Source organism: Alnus glutinosa, chromosome 14, assembly GCF_958979055.1.
Source record: "Alnus glutinosa chromosome 14, dhAlnGlut1.1, whole genome shotgun sequence".
Classification (NCBI taxonomy): domain Eukaryota; kingdom Viridiplantae; phylum Streptophyta; class Magnoliopsida; order Fagales; family Betulaceae; genus Alnus; species Alnus glutinosa.
The window spans coordinates 3,280,623-3,300,445 of NC_084899.1; the positions used below are offsets into that span (position 1 = coordinate 3,280,623).

General features: G+C 36.1%; 1 protein-coding gene and 1 pseudogene across 2 annotated transcripts; both read left to right on the forward strand.

Moving 5' to 3' along the window:
• The first annotated feature begins 3,886 nt into the window (after positions 1-3,886).
• Positions 3,887-11,736, forward strand: LOC133857757 (uncharacterized). Of its 2 annotated transcripts, XM_062293091.1 has the most exons (14): positions 3,887-4,298; positions 5,544-5,599; positions 5,686-5,860; positions 6,227-6,328; positions 6,559-6,630; positions 6,765-6,881; positions 7,077-7,154; positions 8,106-8,168; positions 8,250-8,346; positions 8,857-8,935; positions 9,012-9,223; positions 9,768-9,913; positions 10,490-10,612; positions 11,163-11,736. In XM_062293091.1, exons 1-14 carry the CDS (start codon positions 4,212-4,214, stop codon positions 11,313-11,315), a joined length of 1,560 nt encoding a protein of 519 aa, XP_062149075.1. In that variant the 5' UTR covers positions 3,887-4,211; the 3' UTR covers positions 11,316-11,736. The 2 variants fall into 2 exon arrangements, with proteins under 2 accessions (XP_062149075.1, XP_062149076.1); XM_062293092.1 differs by lacking the exon at positions 6,227-6,328.
• A 759-nt stretch (positions 11,737-12,495) lies between these two features.
• On the forward strand, positions 12,496-15,674 carry LOC133857509 (receptor-like protein kinase HSL1; annotated as a pseudogene).
• The last annotated feature ends 4,149 nt before the right edge of the window (positions 15,675-19,823 follow it).

The window sequence follows — 19,823 nt, forward strand, 5'->3', positions numbered from 1 at the left end:
CGTTGAAAGTAGAGCATTTTGGATAACTTTAAGAGCAATTTGAGAGTCACTTTCGAGGATAACTTATTTTTGCATATTTAATGCCTTTATTTCCTTTATGGTCATGATTGCGTGCTTTTACCATACAAAATGCGGATGGGAGGGAGTTTTGAAGTTCAAACTTTTATGAACAGTCCTCGGTCATCTCGATTCAATCTTTCAAGTATTCGGTTCTTAATTGCTTTTTAGTTTTTAGATCAATTTTTTTTTTTTTTTAGAAAAAATATATTTTTTTTTTATTTAAAAAAAATGTTTTGTTGTTATGAAAATAGTTTTAAGTACTTTTTATTTTATATTCCGTTTGTTTTGATGTAATATAAAATATTTTCAATGAAATTATTTTTTAAAAATATTATTTATTTAAAAATATTTTTCGGCATTTGGCTCGTAAAAAAAATTACCGGTGAAGAGATTCTGTCACTGGCGAGCAGGATTCCGGTCACTTTCACCTAATTTTCGGCTACTGTTGATGGATCCTAGTGATGAAGACCAGAATCTAGCGGCAATGGCTAGATTCCGGCCAGTTTCACCTAAATCTAGCCCAGTATGGCTAGATTCCAGCAAAGGTGCAGGAATCTGGAGATCGGATATTAAAAATTCAGAGACCTTCGGTGGTAGATTTGGACTACCAACAAACTCCAATGCCCGGCGGTGGCGGATTCCCACAAACGTGCCTACAAGAATGAAGAGTCTTAAACTGTAAATCGTTTTTCAAAAATTAAAGAGACTTTTACAGTTAGACTGAAAATTATTTTCGTTAACCATCATTTTCGATTGCACCAAACGCCGAAAAAAATAAAAAAAAATATATATATTTTACGCCAAAACAAACATAGCATTAGATTGTTTAATACTTTTGTTTTGAAAGGATAAAGCAAAAGAAAAAAAGAAAAAAAAAAGAAAAAGGAAAATATTACCAAACAAACTTACCTTTAATTTTATTAAAGTTTGATTGATGAGATTGAAACCGACGTAATTTACTATGGAAATCAAAACTGGTTGCAAGTTTATAATTAATTAATGACCATAATGATTAATGAGTATGTTACCTAGCTTTGTCAATGGGTAAAAATTTATGATATACTTTAATTTGTCTATGCTCCATTAAGCTGACAACATAGTACTATATTTATCCCTCTTAACTAGGAGTGCAATTGCCCTACGATTTTGCCTGTTACAGTTAAAGTGCTCTTTTAAACAAAAGTACACAAAATGTCTTGTTTGAGGCTGGTCACTGGTGTTAAAAAATAATAATAATAATAATAATAATTATTATTATTATTTTAGAGAAAATTGCTGTTGCATTTATAATCAGGAGCTAAATTGCTCATCCAGTACAATAGATTCAATGGAAGAAGAGCAGACCTCCAGCCATTCCTTATCTACACAATGGTTTAAAGCTAGTTTAGCTAAATTGTGGGCAGCTTGATTACCCACTTGACGAACATGCCATACTGCAAATACTTGAAAATTTGTTAGGTAAGTATGAGTATCTTCTAGCACTTGACCGAAACTCGAAAGTGTTCCAACACGGGGAATCCTTTGCCAAAGCCGAAGTCATTAACAAAGAATCCCCTTCCAAGATCACACGTTGAAACCCTCGAGAGACACCAAAAGAAACTGCCCACCAAGCTGCTAAGGCTTCCACCAAAGTATGATCTTTAACACTAGGGATGATCTTGGCCAAGCTTGCCACCACCGACCACCGTGCCATTTTCATCTTTTTTAAATTACATGTAAGAGGTGTGTTTTAAAAATGCATAATTTTAAAGGTTGAATTGCCGGTCGCTATTGTATCATATGTTTAAGTGCTTTTGAAACCTTTATCTCTTTTTATTTATTTATTTATTTTATTTTATGAAATCCCTATTTTAAAATCATTAAACTAAACAGTGATTAGGTTGGTGATTTGGTCCAAATTTTTTTTCATAACCAATGACTAGTGAATAGGAGTCGCATCTAAAACCATATGCATATGTAAAGCTAAATCCCCGTTAACTTTTTTCTAGGGAGAAATATTGTGTTCATTGATTTTTTGTTTTTTTATTTTCAAAATAAAAATATTAACAAACAATCTAACTACAAAACACTCATATAACCACAAAACAATTGTCACTTTTATGTTCCATCATAACACTTTTTCAAAAGTTTCCAAATGATAGCTCAATCAGTTGGGGACCACGCCTCATGAAGCGGAAGTCACCAGTTCGAATTCCTCCTCCCCCTCTTGTGTGGACATGTCAAAAAAAAAAAAAAAAAACTCCAAAGCACATTCACAAGCAAATACTACCTAAAGCTCCCTACAATTTTGTTAAAATTGGACAAGGTGTTGAGTACATGGATTTGGAATCTCTCCTCTTAACCATGCTCCCCCATCTTTGAGGATTATGTGAGAAATGCTCTTCCGTCCTTTCTCCCATCCGAGCACGAGGTCCACTTATGAGGCCATGTACGCGGGTAGGGGCTCTCATGTTCTGGTAGAGAAGTTCCTTTCACAATTTCTATTATTATTTTCGTTCTCGCTAACAAAAGTTGCATACGTTGGAGATTTATCATTCCCCAAGCGGACGTGTACCAAGTCAAATTGAACTCGAGCTAATATACTATGGTCGTAGTGGAGCGCTCGGATGGATAATAGACCGAGCATGCATTCTCAAGAGCCAAAGATTGGCGGCTGGGCCAAGGATGTTGTATGCTCGACGAAGGTGGAGATTCTAAAATCTCCTGTATTTATTAGGATCTCCAGCATTTACTGAACAAAATATTCAACAAGGTCAAATATGGCCGAAAGGTGGGATAGATGCCAGGTCCAGCCACCATTCATACTATATTAAGTTACTATGCACCTCACATCAGATGGTCAGCAATCTCGAAAAATAGCAGATCCTCTAGACATCAGCAAATTCAAAGGGAAGTATAAATACACAATAAGATGAGCAAGTAAAGGGGGTTGAACATATATTCTTACTTCATTTTTTGGTAAGAGAGATCACTGACTTAACCATCGGATTAGGCTCGGCTGGCCAACCCCAAGCACGCATTTGTTGTTTTGTAGGTCCTGGATCTATAGATCAAGGAAGAGCAGGTCACTGCATCAGTGCCCTAAAACACCAACTGGGATTTGACACATCACCATATCGAAAACTGTACCAATAACACATATTATTATTCTTACTCTCATTTCATGATGCGACTTTTAGAATTACAATTGGATTAAAATCTAATAATAATCAATTTTAAATTTAATAATAATTTTAAAAGTCACATAAAAAAAATGAGAATAAAAGTGTGTAGCATTCTCCGTTGTAGCTTCTTTGAGCCGAAAATAATGGCGATCTTACATATAAAAAAAAAAATTAAAAAGGAAAAAGTACAAATATCCCTCTTAAAACTACCATTTAATTCTTAATGCCCTATAAACTATCAATTATGTCAATGTCTCCATTTCAAATTACTAACAAAAATATAAAAATAGCTTAAATTTTTTTTAATAGGATAAAAATGTCCTAAAAGAAAAACGGCTATCTTACCTTTAAAAAAAAAAAAAAAAAAAAAAAAAAAAAAAAAAAAAAAAAAATATGCAACAGAAGACTGAAGGAGTGGAATTAGCAAAGAATTGACGTTGACATTTTACAAAAGCAAAAGTGCTGCATACGGGGAAGGGGGCTGTACAAAAAGCGACAGCGAATGAGGGAAGATTCGGATCATAAAGCAGCATCTTCTTTGCTAACACCTTCACTAATCCACACGTGCCACCTTACACGCTCCCGTTCCTCCCCAGTCTCAATCCCTCTGTCACCTATAAATAAATAACCACCCATTTAACGGTCTCTCCCTCCTCTCTCTTTCAACTCTCTCTCTCTCTCTCTCCCCCTCTGTGAAAATTAAAAACAAAAATACAAAAGAAAAAACTGATAATTGTGTGGTCAAAGAGGCCGAGAGCCTTGTCTTCGAAATATAAAATTACGCGGTCTCTCGCACTATTTCTTTTCTCTCTCTCTCTCTGCGTGTTGTTCTTCTTCCCGTCCGTCCGTGGTGATCTGTAAGAGAGAGAGAGAGAGAGGCTCTGATTAGCTACACCTAAGGGCTTTCTTTTGATTTGACGTCGTCGCTTTTGGTTTGTTGGAAAGCACAGGCTCAGAGTGGTAGAAGTAGACTCGTTTTGAGCGACAATGCCTGCATTGGACGCTTTCGATTCGTTCCTCTTCTCTCTAAGCACAGCATTCTGCAGTCCTTTCGCCGTCTTCGTTCAGATCCAGGTTTGTTCCCTCTCCGCTTCGCACTTGCAGATCCAAAAGTGTTTGGTTGCCGAGAAAGTTTGACGAAGTAGAAAATGGAGGGAAAATTCTGGTTCTTGTGTTTTTTCTTTTTTCTTGGATTTTGTATCTGGAAGGAATCCAAATTGCCCTGTTTGGCTCAATTTTGCACCGTTTTCTTCCTTCTCTTTCTAAATAATTGTTATCTGATATTCAAAATTTGATTCCTTCTGTTGCCTGCGTTTTCTCGATGATTAGTTAGTTTCTTATCTTATTCCTTGATTCTTAATTGGACGAGCTGTGGTTTTTGTGAGACGGAAATTACCCTATTTCGTTTCTACTGTCGTATCAACAATTTTGAATTCTTTTTTTTCTTTTTAGAGAAAATCGAGCTTTTCGTTATACCAGTTTCAGATCTGGAAAGCTCATTTTATAGCGAATGGAAGTATATGAGTGCATTTCTGAATGGCATAATGGAGGTTAAATGTTTGAAATTTTGCGATATTGGTGTCAATGTAAAATTGGGTTTACATAAGACGAGATGTATTGAGGAGATAAGAAGTTTGAACTGTACCCTTAAATGGGTTAGAAAATGCATTCATAAACCCCAAGGGGTTAGCTCAAGTGGTAAGGTTCTTGGTCTTGGTGGCATCTCTATTAGGTCTAAGGTTCAAATCCTCTTGGGTGCAAAAAATTCCTGGGACCACACCCGCCGGCGAAGTTGGAGTCTTACCCAATCCGTGTGGGGTGGGCGCTTTGCATGAGTCTGGGGTTTGCCCACTGGAATGGGGCGAATAGACGGTCCACCCAGTGCCGCTACCCACTTCTACTAAGGCTGAGCTTAAACCTTTTATTATTATTATTATTATTATTATTATTATTTTGTAAGTCTTCATAAAACTGTGCCTGAAATTAATTCAGTGGAAATAAGAATCATTATTTAAGGTTGACGGAGTTAGACTAAAGAGACAGAAAGGCTAGATGGAATTAGATGCTGCAAAGTTGTTGTCTTGCATACTTGCCACTATTAATCTGGTTTGTCTAGTTTCATCAGTGGCATTTCAGAGGAAGTGCAACTTATACTAGAATTATTTGTTAATCTGGTTTGTCTAGTCCCCAATAATATCCGTTGTTTATATAATATGGTGTCTATAATGGTGGTAGTTCATCTCCAATCCTCTTGATGCTTTTGGATAAATATATGCTGAGTTCATTGTGTATTAATTTGAATCCTTTCTTTTTCTGTAGGGATGTCTAATCTGTTTACTTCTTGCGTTTGGGTGGGCTTGTGCGGCTTATGTCAGGTATTATAATTAATGGATTTATTTTGGTAATGAATTTGGTGACGTGGCCTTTATTGATCAATCCTCCAACATCTTCTTTCTCACAGGAATAGGCAGATCAAACAGATGAAGGACAGTATGCAACGTGGCAATAGCTTTGCTTTTCTTAGTTGTGATATTAATGAACTTGAGCACTCTAATCAGGTCAATCTTCCTAGAGTTTCAGTTGTTATGCCTTTAAAGGGTTTTGGAGAACACAATCTGCACAACTGGAGAAGTCAGGTGAGGCTTTTATCGTAAGCATTTTATTGTGTGCTTAATCAAACAAGTGAAACTTTTTTCAAATACAAAAAAGAAAAAGAAGAATTAAATATTTGTATATATAAATATATATGTTCCTGCTATCACTAAATGTAGGTAAACCCTTCTTTCTGGATGACTATATTATTTGGTTAAGTGTTTCAATTACTTCTTGGAGCTGATACTTAGGCTTGTTCACCATGTTTTCAATTTTTATTTTTCTTATTAATATTTGCAGTTAAACTCCTTGTACTAATTTAGATTGATTTTGAAGCTTTCCCCCTTAATTGCACATATTTATATTGATCTGAAGTGTTCATCATGGTTCTGTCTCATTAATGGATGCAGATAACGTCTCTTTATGGTGGTCCTTTAGAATTTCTTTTTGTGGTGGAAAGTACAGAAGATCCTGCTTACCATGCTGTATCTTTGTTAATATCAGATTTTGAGGTATACATGATCTCATGTATTTTGTATGCTTGTCTCTTTGTGGTAATACTGAGAAGAAACACCCAGCATCTATTGTGATTGGCTACATAATTTATGTTCCTGAATGCAGAAAACACTAATACCAAAAGCAAGACTTTGCCTTCTAATATCTTTCATGAATTTGTGGGTGCCTATGGAACTTGTTTGAATTTCTTTACCATGGCTATCCTTCCTCACTTTTTAATGCACAGGATGAAGTTGATGCTAAGGTTCTGGTTGCTGGTTTGTCAACAACTTGTAGTCAAAAAATTCATAATCAGTTGGTATGTAACAAGCTCACAACTTGGTATAAGGTCTTTGCCAATGCAAAAATAACTTGTGGCACTATGGTTTGATAGTTGATCTCTCCCAGAAGCACATATTTTTGTTAGTTCTTAGATGTGGTGCTCTCGTGCAGGTTGGAGTGGAGACAATGAATAAGGACACCAAGTATGTGTTATTCTTGGATGATGATGTTAGGCTTCACCCTGGTTCAATTGGAGCCCTCACTGCTGAGATGGAAAAGAATCCTGACGTATGATTTCACAAATTAATTCCTAAATGCCATCTATTCTAATTCCTTTGGATTTTATCTATTGACTTTCTATATGCTAATTTTTTGCGGTGTATTTTTGTTATGGTTATCTTATAAAAAAATGTTATGGTTATGGTGCATTGGTCTAAACTGTGGATTCCTTTTGTTCTTAACTTCGTTTGGCTTGCTTTACAGATATTTATTCAAACTGGATACCCTCTTGACTTACCTTCAGGAAGTTTAGGGAGTTACTGCATATATGAATATCACATGGTATGGCACCATCTATGAGTTTCTCATCATTTGTTCTTTTTCCCAAGCTTCTTAATGTATGTGTAAATATGTCTCGTTCTGTATTATAGATTATGGTAGGTTTCCTTTGTTTCCAACCTGGCAATACATATAACCAGAAAATGATAGTTGTAAAAGCTACAGCTGGGTTTGCTTGAAATTATAGCTAGGGTTCCTAGAGAAAAGAAAATGTTCAGCTGGGGTGCATTATGTTACTATTCTTTAATTGGCGCTAACGGAAATTCAATGACATTAATATTGCAAGATGCTCTCTCATGGTTCTAATCTCTTCTTTGTCTACTCTCTGGGTACGACTACATGGTACAAGAGTAGGTTGGTCCTGTGTTTGAGTTCTTAGACCTATCCTCTAGGTGGTGTTTGGGGCCCATATTTGAGGGGGCATGTTGAAGTAAATTGTTACAAGATATTCTGGAAGCTTAAGTGCATACCTGGTCGTAAACAAATATGTAAGAGGAGCGTACATCATTCTGATTGATTGTCCTCAACACCAATGGAATCCGTCCTAGAAACTATGTCAAAACTAACTCCTTTCTCTTGTGAATAACCAATTATGTCATCATGAGAATTCCTATGGAAATAGCAAAGCACTAACAAATTGAGATATAACAATTTTAATGAGTGAACCATACATTTTTGAATCGGAATTGCAGTGAGAACAGAGTTCCATAAGTGATCATTTTTTATGTCAAGGGGGTTTCTTGTTTGTTTATCACGAGTACTGGGATAGAACTTTGTTTATTGGAGTTGATTTCAGTTGCTTATAAGAAAATCTCGGAATGTTAATGTCTGTGTCCTGTAGTGGGCTTATATAGATTTTGACATCTAGTTGTTAGCTTTCCTTATAGGTACTCAATTATTGTTTCCTCCAATTCATGTGTAGCTGACAGTTTATTTTCCATCTCTAATTCACAGCCTTGTTCAATGGGATTTGCTACTGGTGGAAAAACATTCTTTCTGTGGGGAGGGTGCATGATGGTAACCATCTGCTACCTTTTCTATAGGTGCTGCATTCAAATAATTTAGATTTTTGTTCTAAATGTTTTAGATTATTTGCAGATGCATGCTGATGATTTTAGACTTGATCGCTATGGTGTGTTCTCGGGACTTCGAGATGGTGGATACTCCGATGATATGACTCTTGCCGCGATAGCTGGTACTGAACTCTTCAGTATTTTTATTTTTATTTTCTTTTATGGCAAGCCATATTAGAAGACTAGGATCACAACTTTTTATCATCATCGTCATTGGTTGTTAAGATTACTTATTCACTAAATGCTTTTGAGCCTTTGTTTCTACCAACTTGGCATGTGTGTGAGAGCAATGAAATGGAACTTCTCTTGGGTTTTGTAATCCTTCTAGTTAAATCCTATGTTTTTAAAAACTCTTGACATTGCTATGTTCTTATTTCAATAGTATGTTATTTTGTGTGGGAGCACTCAATCTTGGATGACTGGTTGATATGCTATCAGTGATATGTTACTCTATATCTTGTGCATAGATACTTCTGGTTGTTTTAGTGTTAAAATGTTGATTTTGGTGAGCTTTGACAAGGGTACGGAACTATGGCTCTCATCAATTGCAGGATGTAGCTATGCTTATTTTTTAGTCAGCATGGTGCAGAGTGGTTCTTTTTTTGATTGTTGATTTTATTTTCCCTTCTCAGGGGCTCATAAGAGGCTCATCACATCACCTCCAGTTGCGGTATTTCCTCATCCCCTTGCAAGCGATCTTACTTTCCCAAGGTTTGTAATTTTCCCTTGCTTAAACTCAAGCCTATTACACTTCTTTCCAGGTTTTAATGCCTGGCTTCTTGTGTAGGTATTGGAATTACTTGAGGAAGCAAACGTTTGTTTTGGAGTCCTACACAACGAAGGTTAATTGGATAATGAATCGTGCATTGTTTACTTCCCACTGCTACCTGTCATGGGGATTTGTAGCACCATACTTTATGTCTATGATTCATATCACTGCAGCACTTAGAATTTACATTAAAGGGTATTCACTGGAGGAAACTACCTTGACTTCTGGTGGTGAGCACACTACTTTTCCTTTTTAGGTAGGTTGTTAGTGTTGATTGGATCAAACGGATATATCGTGCGGGACAGTTTTTTTTTCTTTTTTTTTTTCCTGAGTGTTTCAAACTGTCACTTTGTACAATTATTTGATAATAGGGTTTTTTAACCTTAATGAGTAGCAGTAAAATAAATAAATATGTGGTTACTAGAAGTGGGATTGCTAGTTTATTTAATCCATAGAAAAAGAGCACCCTACCCTACATACCCCCCTCAGAACCTTTAAAAGAAAAAAGGTCATGCTGGCTGTTTCAGTTATATAATACATGATTACATTCGGGTGGGCTGGTTTTATCATAGTATTGGTCCCTGAGATTTTAGTTTAAATCGCTTATTTCCAATTAAAGCTGTGCCCATTTTTGTTTCACATTTTTAGATTGCAAATCCTTTATAGATAATTGTGTTAGCAATGGCAAATTCAAGCAAAGAAGTGCACTATTAACTTGAGAGTTCTGTGAAACAATATTTTTCAGTTCTAACGGCTTAACAACTGATTTTTCAGGGTTATTACTGGTATGCTGCCTAGCTACGTGCACTGCTATAGAACTTCTTTCAATGTGGAACTTGACAAGAATAGAAGTTCAACTATGCAACATGTTATCTCCTGAGGCACCCCAACTCTCACTTGCTTCTTACAACTGGGGTCTTGTGAGTGCTTTTTAGTCTCTTCTTTCAGTGAAAGGACTTGGTAAACTTCATATTACGTTTTGTCTTGGAAGTTCCAAGGGTGCTTGGGAACTTCTGTAAATGCCATCTAGCATTCGATAGTGCCTCCAATTAACTCCCTGTATTTACATAGAGAAATTTACTAATACAATGACCCTTATGAGGGGAGATGCCGTTTGGTCTTTGACTTTCTTCCAGTTCATCTTTTATGTATAGATGTGACTGGAATGACTCTTTAACTTAAGACATGGGGTGGGCAAATTGTTGGATTTTAGAGTTCTAAGAGACTTGATTAAGTATTCAGGAAAGAGAAGTGTTATGCCCTCTATAGATTAAAGTTTAAGCAAGTTTGGTGAAATATCAATGCGTGAGGGTTTCTTACAAAGCAATTGCGGCAAGCTGGTTTTCAAAAACAACAGTTACACCCTGTTATACCTGAAAAGGCTTTAACTTTAAGCACAAAGAGAAACATAATTTATATTACTTGAGTTGGGGGACATCATGGTGATGGCTGATTATTAGTTACTAATGTAATTGGACTGATTTTCAATTGAGCAGGTATTCATTGCGATGGTAGTGGATAACTTTTTATACCCTGTTTCTGCAATACGTTCTCATTTTTCTCAGTCTATCAATTGGTCTGGTATCCGATACCATTTGAAGAATGGAAAGATACACAAGGTAAGCTGGCTAAGGTCTTCTGCTGATTTCAGAAACACGATTTTCTCAAATCGAGTAGCATTTCATTTGATATCTATTGTATGTCTTACTTTTGGACAGTAATTTCCACATAATATATATCCATGCCTGAACGTTCTGTTTTAATGTAAATGCTGGTTGTTTGCTTGGTGTACACACAAGGGTTTTTGTAAGGGCTTAGGAATGAAAAAAAATTCTCTTTTTCTGTAGCTTCCATCATTTTCTAACTCTTTTTGGCTGTGTGCCCACTCAGATGTTCTGTTGTTCGGAGAATTTTTATTTTTTTATTTTAATTTTCTAAAATGTAATCCACTCAGAAGATTTTCAAGTTCAAACGGAAGAGCTTTAGAGGCTCTTCATTATTTCATTCTGGTACAACAAAATGCTTTCCCTTTTGTTATGAACTTCAGCAGTTTAAAGGGTAGGAAAAGCAGGAAATAAGAACATTGGAGTTAAATAATGGAGCAAACCATATTGATCTTTGTTGCTTTCGCCTAAATTCTGAACAAGACTGATTTTATTTACTCTGCAGATTGAAAGAAGCAAGGATAAGGGGCCAGTTTTTACGGACTTGGGAGGGAAGAATTTATATGGGAAAAAAGGAGCTCCTCCCAAAGCCTCATTCCTCAGCTCATTGGCCAGAAGCATGGCGCAATGGCGCCAGCCAAAGAAATATGATGTCTAGTAAAAAAAAAAAAGAAAGGAAAAAGAAAAAGAAAATATTGGATCGATCGTTTTGCCCACTATCTTGGGCATCAAGGGCTTCAGAAGAAGCAAGATTATTTTTGGATTATTTGGAACTCTTAGATTGCGCGGCCAATCCATTTACAGATTGATCAAAGTGCCTTAGGAATTTTTGCTTTATTCTTTAATCCCCCATTCAATCAATTTGATTATTCCTCATCACCCCACCTTATTTGGGCTGATTTTGTAATTTTTGGCTTCTTTGGTTTTGTTATGTTAAAAAAAATCATAATTTTAGACAGTAGAGTTATGATTCCCATCCTCTTCTTTCATGGAGGCTGACGATTTGTTGCCCGACGATTTTTTATCTTTACGTTCACCCTTTTGTTTATTTAATTCCCCCCCTCCCCTTCTGTATTGCATGCTGTGGCCTCCTCACAAATGGAAGATTGACATGAAAATGGCTAGGTGAGAAAACCTGTTTTTGGACGAAGCTCCCTCCAACTCTCTATGTTTAATAACTGTATGCCCCTTTCTTTTCTTTCTATTTCCTTTTTCTTTTTCATTTTTCTTCTTTGCTGGCCGCAAGTCACGCATTGCTCTGCTGGTAATGATCGAATGAGTGAAAGCCGGAATGGTTAAAGAACTATACTGTTCATCTTTAATTCCGTACGAGACAATATTTATTTATTTGTTTTTGAGCTCAGCAACAGCAAGACTTCAATAGTAATATACTTATAGTCAACGCCTCTGCTTAATTCACAGGAAGGAATTGCCAAAGTGACCCCTCGTAGAATTTTCGACGTCTTACGTCTTTATATGGTTTCACTTTCACGCGTTTTTTAGCGCATCGATCATTGAAACCAGAGTTCAAACAACAAGTAACGAATTAGTTCTACTGAAGCTAAAGCAACACTGGCAAAACCCCCCCGCCCCTCAGCCATTGGACCTCATCAAACTCATCCTCCCACTGTATCTGGCCAGAGATCATCTGCAGTACCGATGGCTCATCCGCCCCCCCTGTAAATCCGCCCGTGATTTAGGCAGGAAGAATTGCCAAAGTGACCCTCGTAGAATTTTCGACGTCTAACGTCTTTATATGGTTCCACTTTCACGCGTTTTTTAGCGCATCATTGAAACCAGAGTTCAAACAAGAAGTCACGAATTAGCTCAACCTCCAAATGACGAAAACAACCAAAAAATGCATCAAACTCTCTTTCTACACAAGCCTCTTCCTTCTCCTCTTCAGCCAAGCAACCTGTCATCACCTCCATGATCAAGAGCACGCAGTTCTACTGAAGCTAAAGCAACACTGGCAAAACCCCCCGCCCCTCAGCCATTGGACCTCATCAAACTCAGCCACACACTGTTCGTGGCGAGGTATCATCTGCAGTACCGATGGCTCAGTCACCGGGCTATCCTTCGTGGACAAGAACATCACTGGAACAGTCCCACCCTTCATCTGTGACCTCAACAACCTCACAACCCTTGACCTTTCATACAACTATATGACCTCTAATGAGTTCCTACGAGCTCTCTACAATTGCTCCAATCTCCAATACCTCGACCTCTCGCAGAACTACTTCGCCGGCACGGTCCCTAATGACATTCACCTCATGGCTCAGCTTCGCCTGCTCAACCTTGGAGCCAACAGCTTCTCCGGAAACATCCCAGCATCCATCGGGCAATTAACAGAGTTGAGAACACTTCAGCTCTTCTGAGTTCCATTTTACGGTTCTTTCCCGCCAGAAATTGGCAAATTGTCCAATCTCAAACGACTAGAATTGGCCTACATGACGAGAATCACAACAACGTTGCCTTAGGAGTTCACTAGGCTGAAGAAACTGAAGTATCTTTGGGTGGCAGGCTCCAATTTGGTAGGAGAAATCCCAGACACGATCGGAGATATGGCGGCACTGGAGCATTTGGATTTGTCGAGAAACAATCTGAGCGGGAAAATCCCGAGCAGTTTGTTTATGCTGAAGAATTTGAGTAAAGTGTTCCTTTACAAAAACAAATTGTCCGGGGAGATTCCTCGGGTGGTTGAGGCTTTAAATATAGACGTTGTTGATCTCTCCGAGAATAATTTGATCGGAACAATACCGGATGATTTCGGAAGACTCACCAAATTGTCGGGTTTAAGTTTGTTTCTCAATCAATTATCTGGAAAAATTCCAGATAGCATAGGTCGTCTTCCGGGGCTGATAAATCTCAAATTGTTTGACAACAATTTATCTGGTACTTTGTCTCCAGATTTTGGACGGTATTCTATGCTTAAAAAGTTTCAGGTGTCGTCTAATAGGCTTACTGGCCGGCTGCCACAACACTTGGGTAAGAATGGAAGGTTGGTAGGAGTGGTAACTTTCAACAACGACCTCACTGGTGAATTGCCCCAATCGCTTGAAAATTGCAACAATTTGATAATTGTCAATGTTCATAATAATAGGTTTTTTGGGAATGTTCCTAGTGGCCTATGGACATTATTCAATTTGAGCATCTTGATGTTAAGCAACAATTCATTTACAGGTGAGCTTCCTGAGAGAGTGTCATAGAATCTTTCTCGATTAGAGATCAATCATAACAAGTTTTCGGGTAAAATTCCAGCAGGAGTGTCTTCTTGGAGGAATTTGGTACATCTCGAAGCCAGCAATAACTTCTTAAATGGTACAATTCCTCGAGAACTACCGGCTCTTCCTCTTTTAATAACTCTTTTTCTTGATCAGAATCAACTCTCAGGCTCCCTTCCATCAGATTTTTTATCATGGAAATCGCTAAATATGCTAAACCTTAGCCGAAATGCAGTCTCTGGACAAATTCCAGAGGCATTTGGTTCTTTACCAGGACTCATTGTTTTGGACCTCTCAGAAAACCAACTGTTTGGTGAAATTCCAAGCGAACTTGGCCTCCTGAAGCTCACTTCACTCAACCTCTCTTCGAATCATTTGACTGGGAGGATACCAAGTGAATTCGAAAATGATGCATATGCCAACAGCTTCTTGAACAATCCTCGTCTCTGTGCTAATAGGCCGTCACTTAACATTGCCAAATGCAATTCCAAACCCCAAAATTCAAGCAAAATTTCTTCCAAATTACTTGCTTGGATTATAGTTTTACCAGCAGCTTTCCTGGGTTTGGTAGCTTCATTGCTTGTGATCAGAATTTATAGGAAGAGAAAGCATGTATTGGATTTGACGTGGGAGCTCAACTCATTCCAGACGCTGAATTTCACAGAATCTGACATTTTGTCTAGACTGATAGATAATAATGTGATTGGTAGCGGTGGATCGGGAAAGGTATATCGTGTTGCTATTAATCCATCTGGTGAAATTGTCGCTGTGAAGAAGATATGGAATAAGAAAAAGCTAGAACAGAAGCTTGAAAAAGAATTTCTGGCAGAAGTCAAAATACTGAGTTCAATTCGACATTCCAACATAGTGAAGTTGCTCTGTTGTATCTCCAGTGATAATTCAAAACTTCTTGTCTACGAGTATTTGGAAAACCGCAGCTTGGATCTATGGCTGCATAGGAAGAGTGGAGCATCAACTATCTCGGGTTCAGTCCATAACGATGTCATGGATTGGCCAAAGAGGATGAAGATAGCAGTTGGGGCTGCCCAGGGGCTCTCCTATATATATGCACCACGACTGCTCACCACCCATCGTTCATCGAGATCTTAAGTCAAGCAACATCCTATTAGATTCTGAGTTTAATGCAAAAATCGCCGATTTTGGTCTAGCTAAGATGATGATCAAGCAGGGAGAATCTGCTACAATGTCAGCTGTGGTTGGCTCTTTCGGCTACATGGCCCCAGGTGTGTGACATAAAATTTTGCAAGTTTCATTTTTATTATAATTAATGTTGGTAATTGTCTCCCTTTTTCCATCAGCAGGAGTTTTAATTTGTTGCTTCTTAATTGTAATTAACTTAAACTGCAGAGTATGCTCACACGATACGACTCAATGAGAATATTGATGTTTATAGCTTTGGGGTCATCCTTTTGGAACTGGCAACGGGAAGAAAAGCTAGTGAGGGTGACGAACACACATCACTTGTCCAATGGGCATGGCGACAGATTCAGGAAAGCAAGCCTATAGTTGATGCCTTGGACGAGGAGGTCAAGGAGCTCTGTTACTTGGATGAAATGTCCTGTGTTTTCCAACTTGGAATCATTTGTACAGGTACTCTGCCTTCTACCAGACCCTCCATGAAAGAGGTTCTCAAAATTTTGCTCCGATGCAGCCAGCCGCTTGTTTTTGGAGAGAAGAATATTTCCGAGTACGATGCTTCTCCTCTGCTCAAGAATTCAAAACGCGAGAGGGTATTAGAAAACAATGATGCAACTTTGGCATCCGTTGTTTGATCGTGACTTCTCGAAAAATGCTAGATATTTTAATTTTATCCGATATTCATTCAACAATATTGAAATGACACTTCCAACTAACGTTTAAATTCACTGTTGTTAAATAATAATGATCATAAAAAGATTCATTGTCAGCATTGTTGAATGAATATTGAATAGAATTATAACATCTAACATTTTTCTTTTAAAGCTGGAGCATGAGGTTAACATTGTTGTATTGGTAAAGTTATCGTAGCAAATAACATTGTTGTGTGAGACTATAATTATCTCTACTTTTTATGTTTGAATTATCTCTATATATTATATATAATGCTATTCTTCACACACATTTTATATCGGCTCACGTTGTATGTTTTAAGTGATTTAAAACACACTACATCAACCGATGTAAAATGAATATAATAAATAAGTATAAAGAATAGAGAAATGATCCCTATACTCATTTCTCACAACAGCCCCACAACAAGCTGACGTGACTGGTAATATTTTATTATTTTTTTGTTAAAAATAATAAAATATTACCAGCCACGTCAGATTGTTGTGAGGCTGTTGTGAGAAATGAGTGTATGGATCATTTATCTAAAGAATAACATTATTCTACTTTATATATATAAATCTTTTAAGAGTATGGGTATTAGATAAGGTTTAGATAGAGGAGATTTCCATTAATTACATGTATGACGTAGTTGTATATATTAGAGCAACGTGCACTTTCTTCTTGAGTCTGTTTTATATAATCTTAGGCATAATAATAAGAATAATGATTTAATATCACCTAAATATACAACTTTTCACCACATTGCCTATGTGGCAAGGTGGTCCCCCACTACTTTTTGAGTTTTTTTATTTTTTAAAGAATAATGATTCATTGCCATCTAAAGATACAACTTTTCACTACCTTGCCTATGTGGCAAGATGGTCCCCCACTACTTTTTGAATTTTTTTATTTTTTAAAAATAAATTAAGGTAGGGGATCACCTTGCCACATAGGCAAGATGGTGAAAAGTTGTATATTTAGGTGGTAGTGAATCATTACTCTTTTTTAAAAATAAATTAAAGTGGGGGACCACCTTGCCACGTAGACAAGGTGGTGAAAAGTTGTATATTTAGGTGGTAGTGAATCACTACTCTAATAATAAAGCAAGATTATTTTTAGATTATTTGGAACTCTTAGATTGCGCGGCCAATCCATTTACAGATTGATCAAAGTGCCTTAGGAATTTTTGTTTTATTCTTTAATCCCCCATTCAATCAATTGATTATTCCTCATCACCCCACCTTATTTGGGCTGATTTTGTAATTTTTGGCTTCTTTGGTTTTGTTATGTTAAAAAAAATCATAATTTTAGACAGTAGAGTTATGATTCCCATCCTCTTCTTTCATGGAGGCTGACGATTTGTTGCCCGACTATTTTTTATCTTTACGTTCACCCTTTTGTTTATTTAATTCGCCCCCCTCTCCCCTTCTGTGTTGCATGCTGTGGCCTCCTCACAAATGGAAGATTGACATGAAAATAAAAGAAAATAAAACATTATCGTATGCTTCTTAATTGTTATACAAACACTAACAGAGACGAGAAGGTAAATTAAAAACACTTCTATAAGCTCTATGGAATAATGAAAGTACCAAACCATAGGATAAGGTAAGACCTTGTACTTAGGGGTGTAAACGAGCTGAGCTACTCGTGAGCTTACTCGAGATCGGCTCGAATAAACTCGACTCGTGCTCGAATCGATTATTAAATGAGCTACTCGTGAACACGAAAATCAAACTCGATTATTAAACGATGCAAACTCGTATAAACTCGACTCGACTCGACTAAAGCTCGTGAACCCGCTCGTATAAGGATCGACTCGTTTATTAAGGCTCGACTCGTATATATATATAACTAGTTTTATAATATAGTATATTAATAAATAATATACTATACGTAAGCATAAATTAAGTAATAAATAACAATAGTTATTAGTTAGTATATATTAATTGGTTATAGGTATATAAAATAATAAAAGTGAATAATATCAATAATTAATTATTAGTCATATGATATAATGACAATTTGTATACTTAATCATATTATTCATGTTATATAATAAGATTATATGGCTATATGATCATATAATAATATAACATTGTGCCATATGACATGTAAATATAAAATATGCAATCACTTTATTATATGTTATGAGTTTATCATTAAATACTTAATAATCATTACATCACGTGATCTAAGATTTAAGATCATACGAGTTGTTAAATCATTAAATATGCTATCATATGATAATACTTAGATCGTATGATCATATAATATTAGTAGGTAGTTATAAATTATGATTTATGACTCATAAATTCATAATGATCAATTTGACCATATTTAATTACTTATTATAGATTCATAGATAATTGTAATTCAGATTCTAGACTCATTGGCAATTGCCTTATTGTTTGTTTTTATTGCAAAATTCTAATACGTGCAAGTGCACATTATTTTGAAAATTTGTGGTTTAATTTTTAATTTTTTTTTTTTTGCTAAAGTCAATAATTTAAATTATGATACGAGCCGAGCTCGAGCCGAGTACTCGAGCTCGGGATCGACCAAAATGGTCGAGCTCGAGCTCGAGCTCGGACAATAGTTTCTGTTACGCGAGCCGAGCTCGCACAAGATTTTTCAGCTCGTGTCGAGCTTGAGCTCGAGCTTTACTGTTTGTTAAACGACCCGAGCCCGAACAGGCAATACCCGCTCAGGATCGGCTCGTTTACACCCCTACTTGTACTTGATGATGAAAGGTTGGGGAAAGGTTGACGATTTATATGTTAATACGGAATAGTACACATAATCCTCTCATACTACTTTTCCATTGTTATTATCTCTCCAAATTAAACTATCTATTGTGTTAATGTCCTCGCCTAAATTATCAAAAAAAAAGAAGTTAATGTCTCCGTAATGATAAAAATATCATTCATAAAATTATTTAAATAAAATAAAAACTAAAAAAATTATTAAAAAAAAATTAAAATAACAAAAATTTATACAAATATATATATATATTAAAATTAAAAACTGTTTTTTTTTTTTTTTTTCTTTTTTTTTTTTAATTTAATAAAAAACTGGTTTTTCTTTTCTTTTCTTTTTTCGTTTGTTTTGTTTTTTTAAAAAATTGTTTTTATAATTTTAAGGTTTTTTTTTTTTTTTTTAGAAAATTTTATGTTAAGTTTTTTATTATTTTTATCTTTTAGTTTTAGTTTTTTTTTTCCCGAATTTATAATGATATTTTTGTTTTATTTAAAAAAATTTAAGATTATTTTTGTCTTTTTGTTAATTTTATAAAAGATATTGACATTTTTTGATAGTTTGAAAAAAAACATTGACACAATTAATAGTTAGGGGGACATTAACAATTAAATAATAATTTGAGAATACGTATACTTTTTTCTAGTACTTTTTATCGACAAGAGCCGTCCCATTTCAACTTGAATTCTCGCCACAAGAGAGAAATTTACAATACGACTAAACCGCGTTGCAAAAATTATGATGCACAAGTTACCGGGAGTAGTCATGTGTTAAATTAATGATGTTGGAATGTCACGACAGTGAAGATGGATCAATCAGAGTAATTGAGAAAAAATGAGAAAAAGGCACATTGGCTACAAGTATCATACTCGTAAAGTTATTTTCAGTGTGTACGTCGTGGTCAGAATTACTTTTTATTTTATACCTTTTTATTCTTTATTTATTATTATTTTTTTTTTTATCAACACTTTTTTGAACGACTATATTTCTTCCCTGTACAAAATAGCAACGATCATGGAACCAAAGGGGCTGTTTGAGTAGAAAACAGGATAGAGAAAAGTGAGAAGAGAGAAGCGAGTGTTATGTGTATCCTCTTTCAGTATACAATATAAGATATTTTGGGACAAACGCTAAAAAAGAAAAGAAGTGAAATATAAGATGACGTAACATGAATCATGACGAGGATGCCAGAAGTCGCGCGGACGAGCCCTGCCCTGTCTAATCATGGTCTGATATTTTTTTAGGCAGTTCACACTGTACGTGATGATCATCATCAACAACCACAGACAGTCTGTCATGCATACAGCATATTATGCTCTGATTTTTCCTCCACCGAAAGTCACACCACCTTAACGCAA

Excerpts from the sequence above, each read along its gene's own strand:
- LOC133857757 (XM_062293091.1), top strand. The coding sequence starts at position 4,212 with ATGCCTGCATTGGACGCTTTCGATTCGTTCCTCTTCTCTCTAAGCACA. Across the intron at positions 6,882-7,076 it reads AGATGGAAAAGAATCCTGAC|ATATTTATTCAAACTGGATA; the intron begins GTATGATTTCAC and ends CTTGCTTTACAG. Across the intron at positions 9,224-9,767 it reads AACTACCTTGACTTCTGGTG|GGTTATTACTGGTATGCTGC; the intron begins GTGAGCACACTA and ends CTGATTTTTCAG.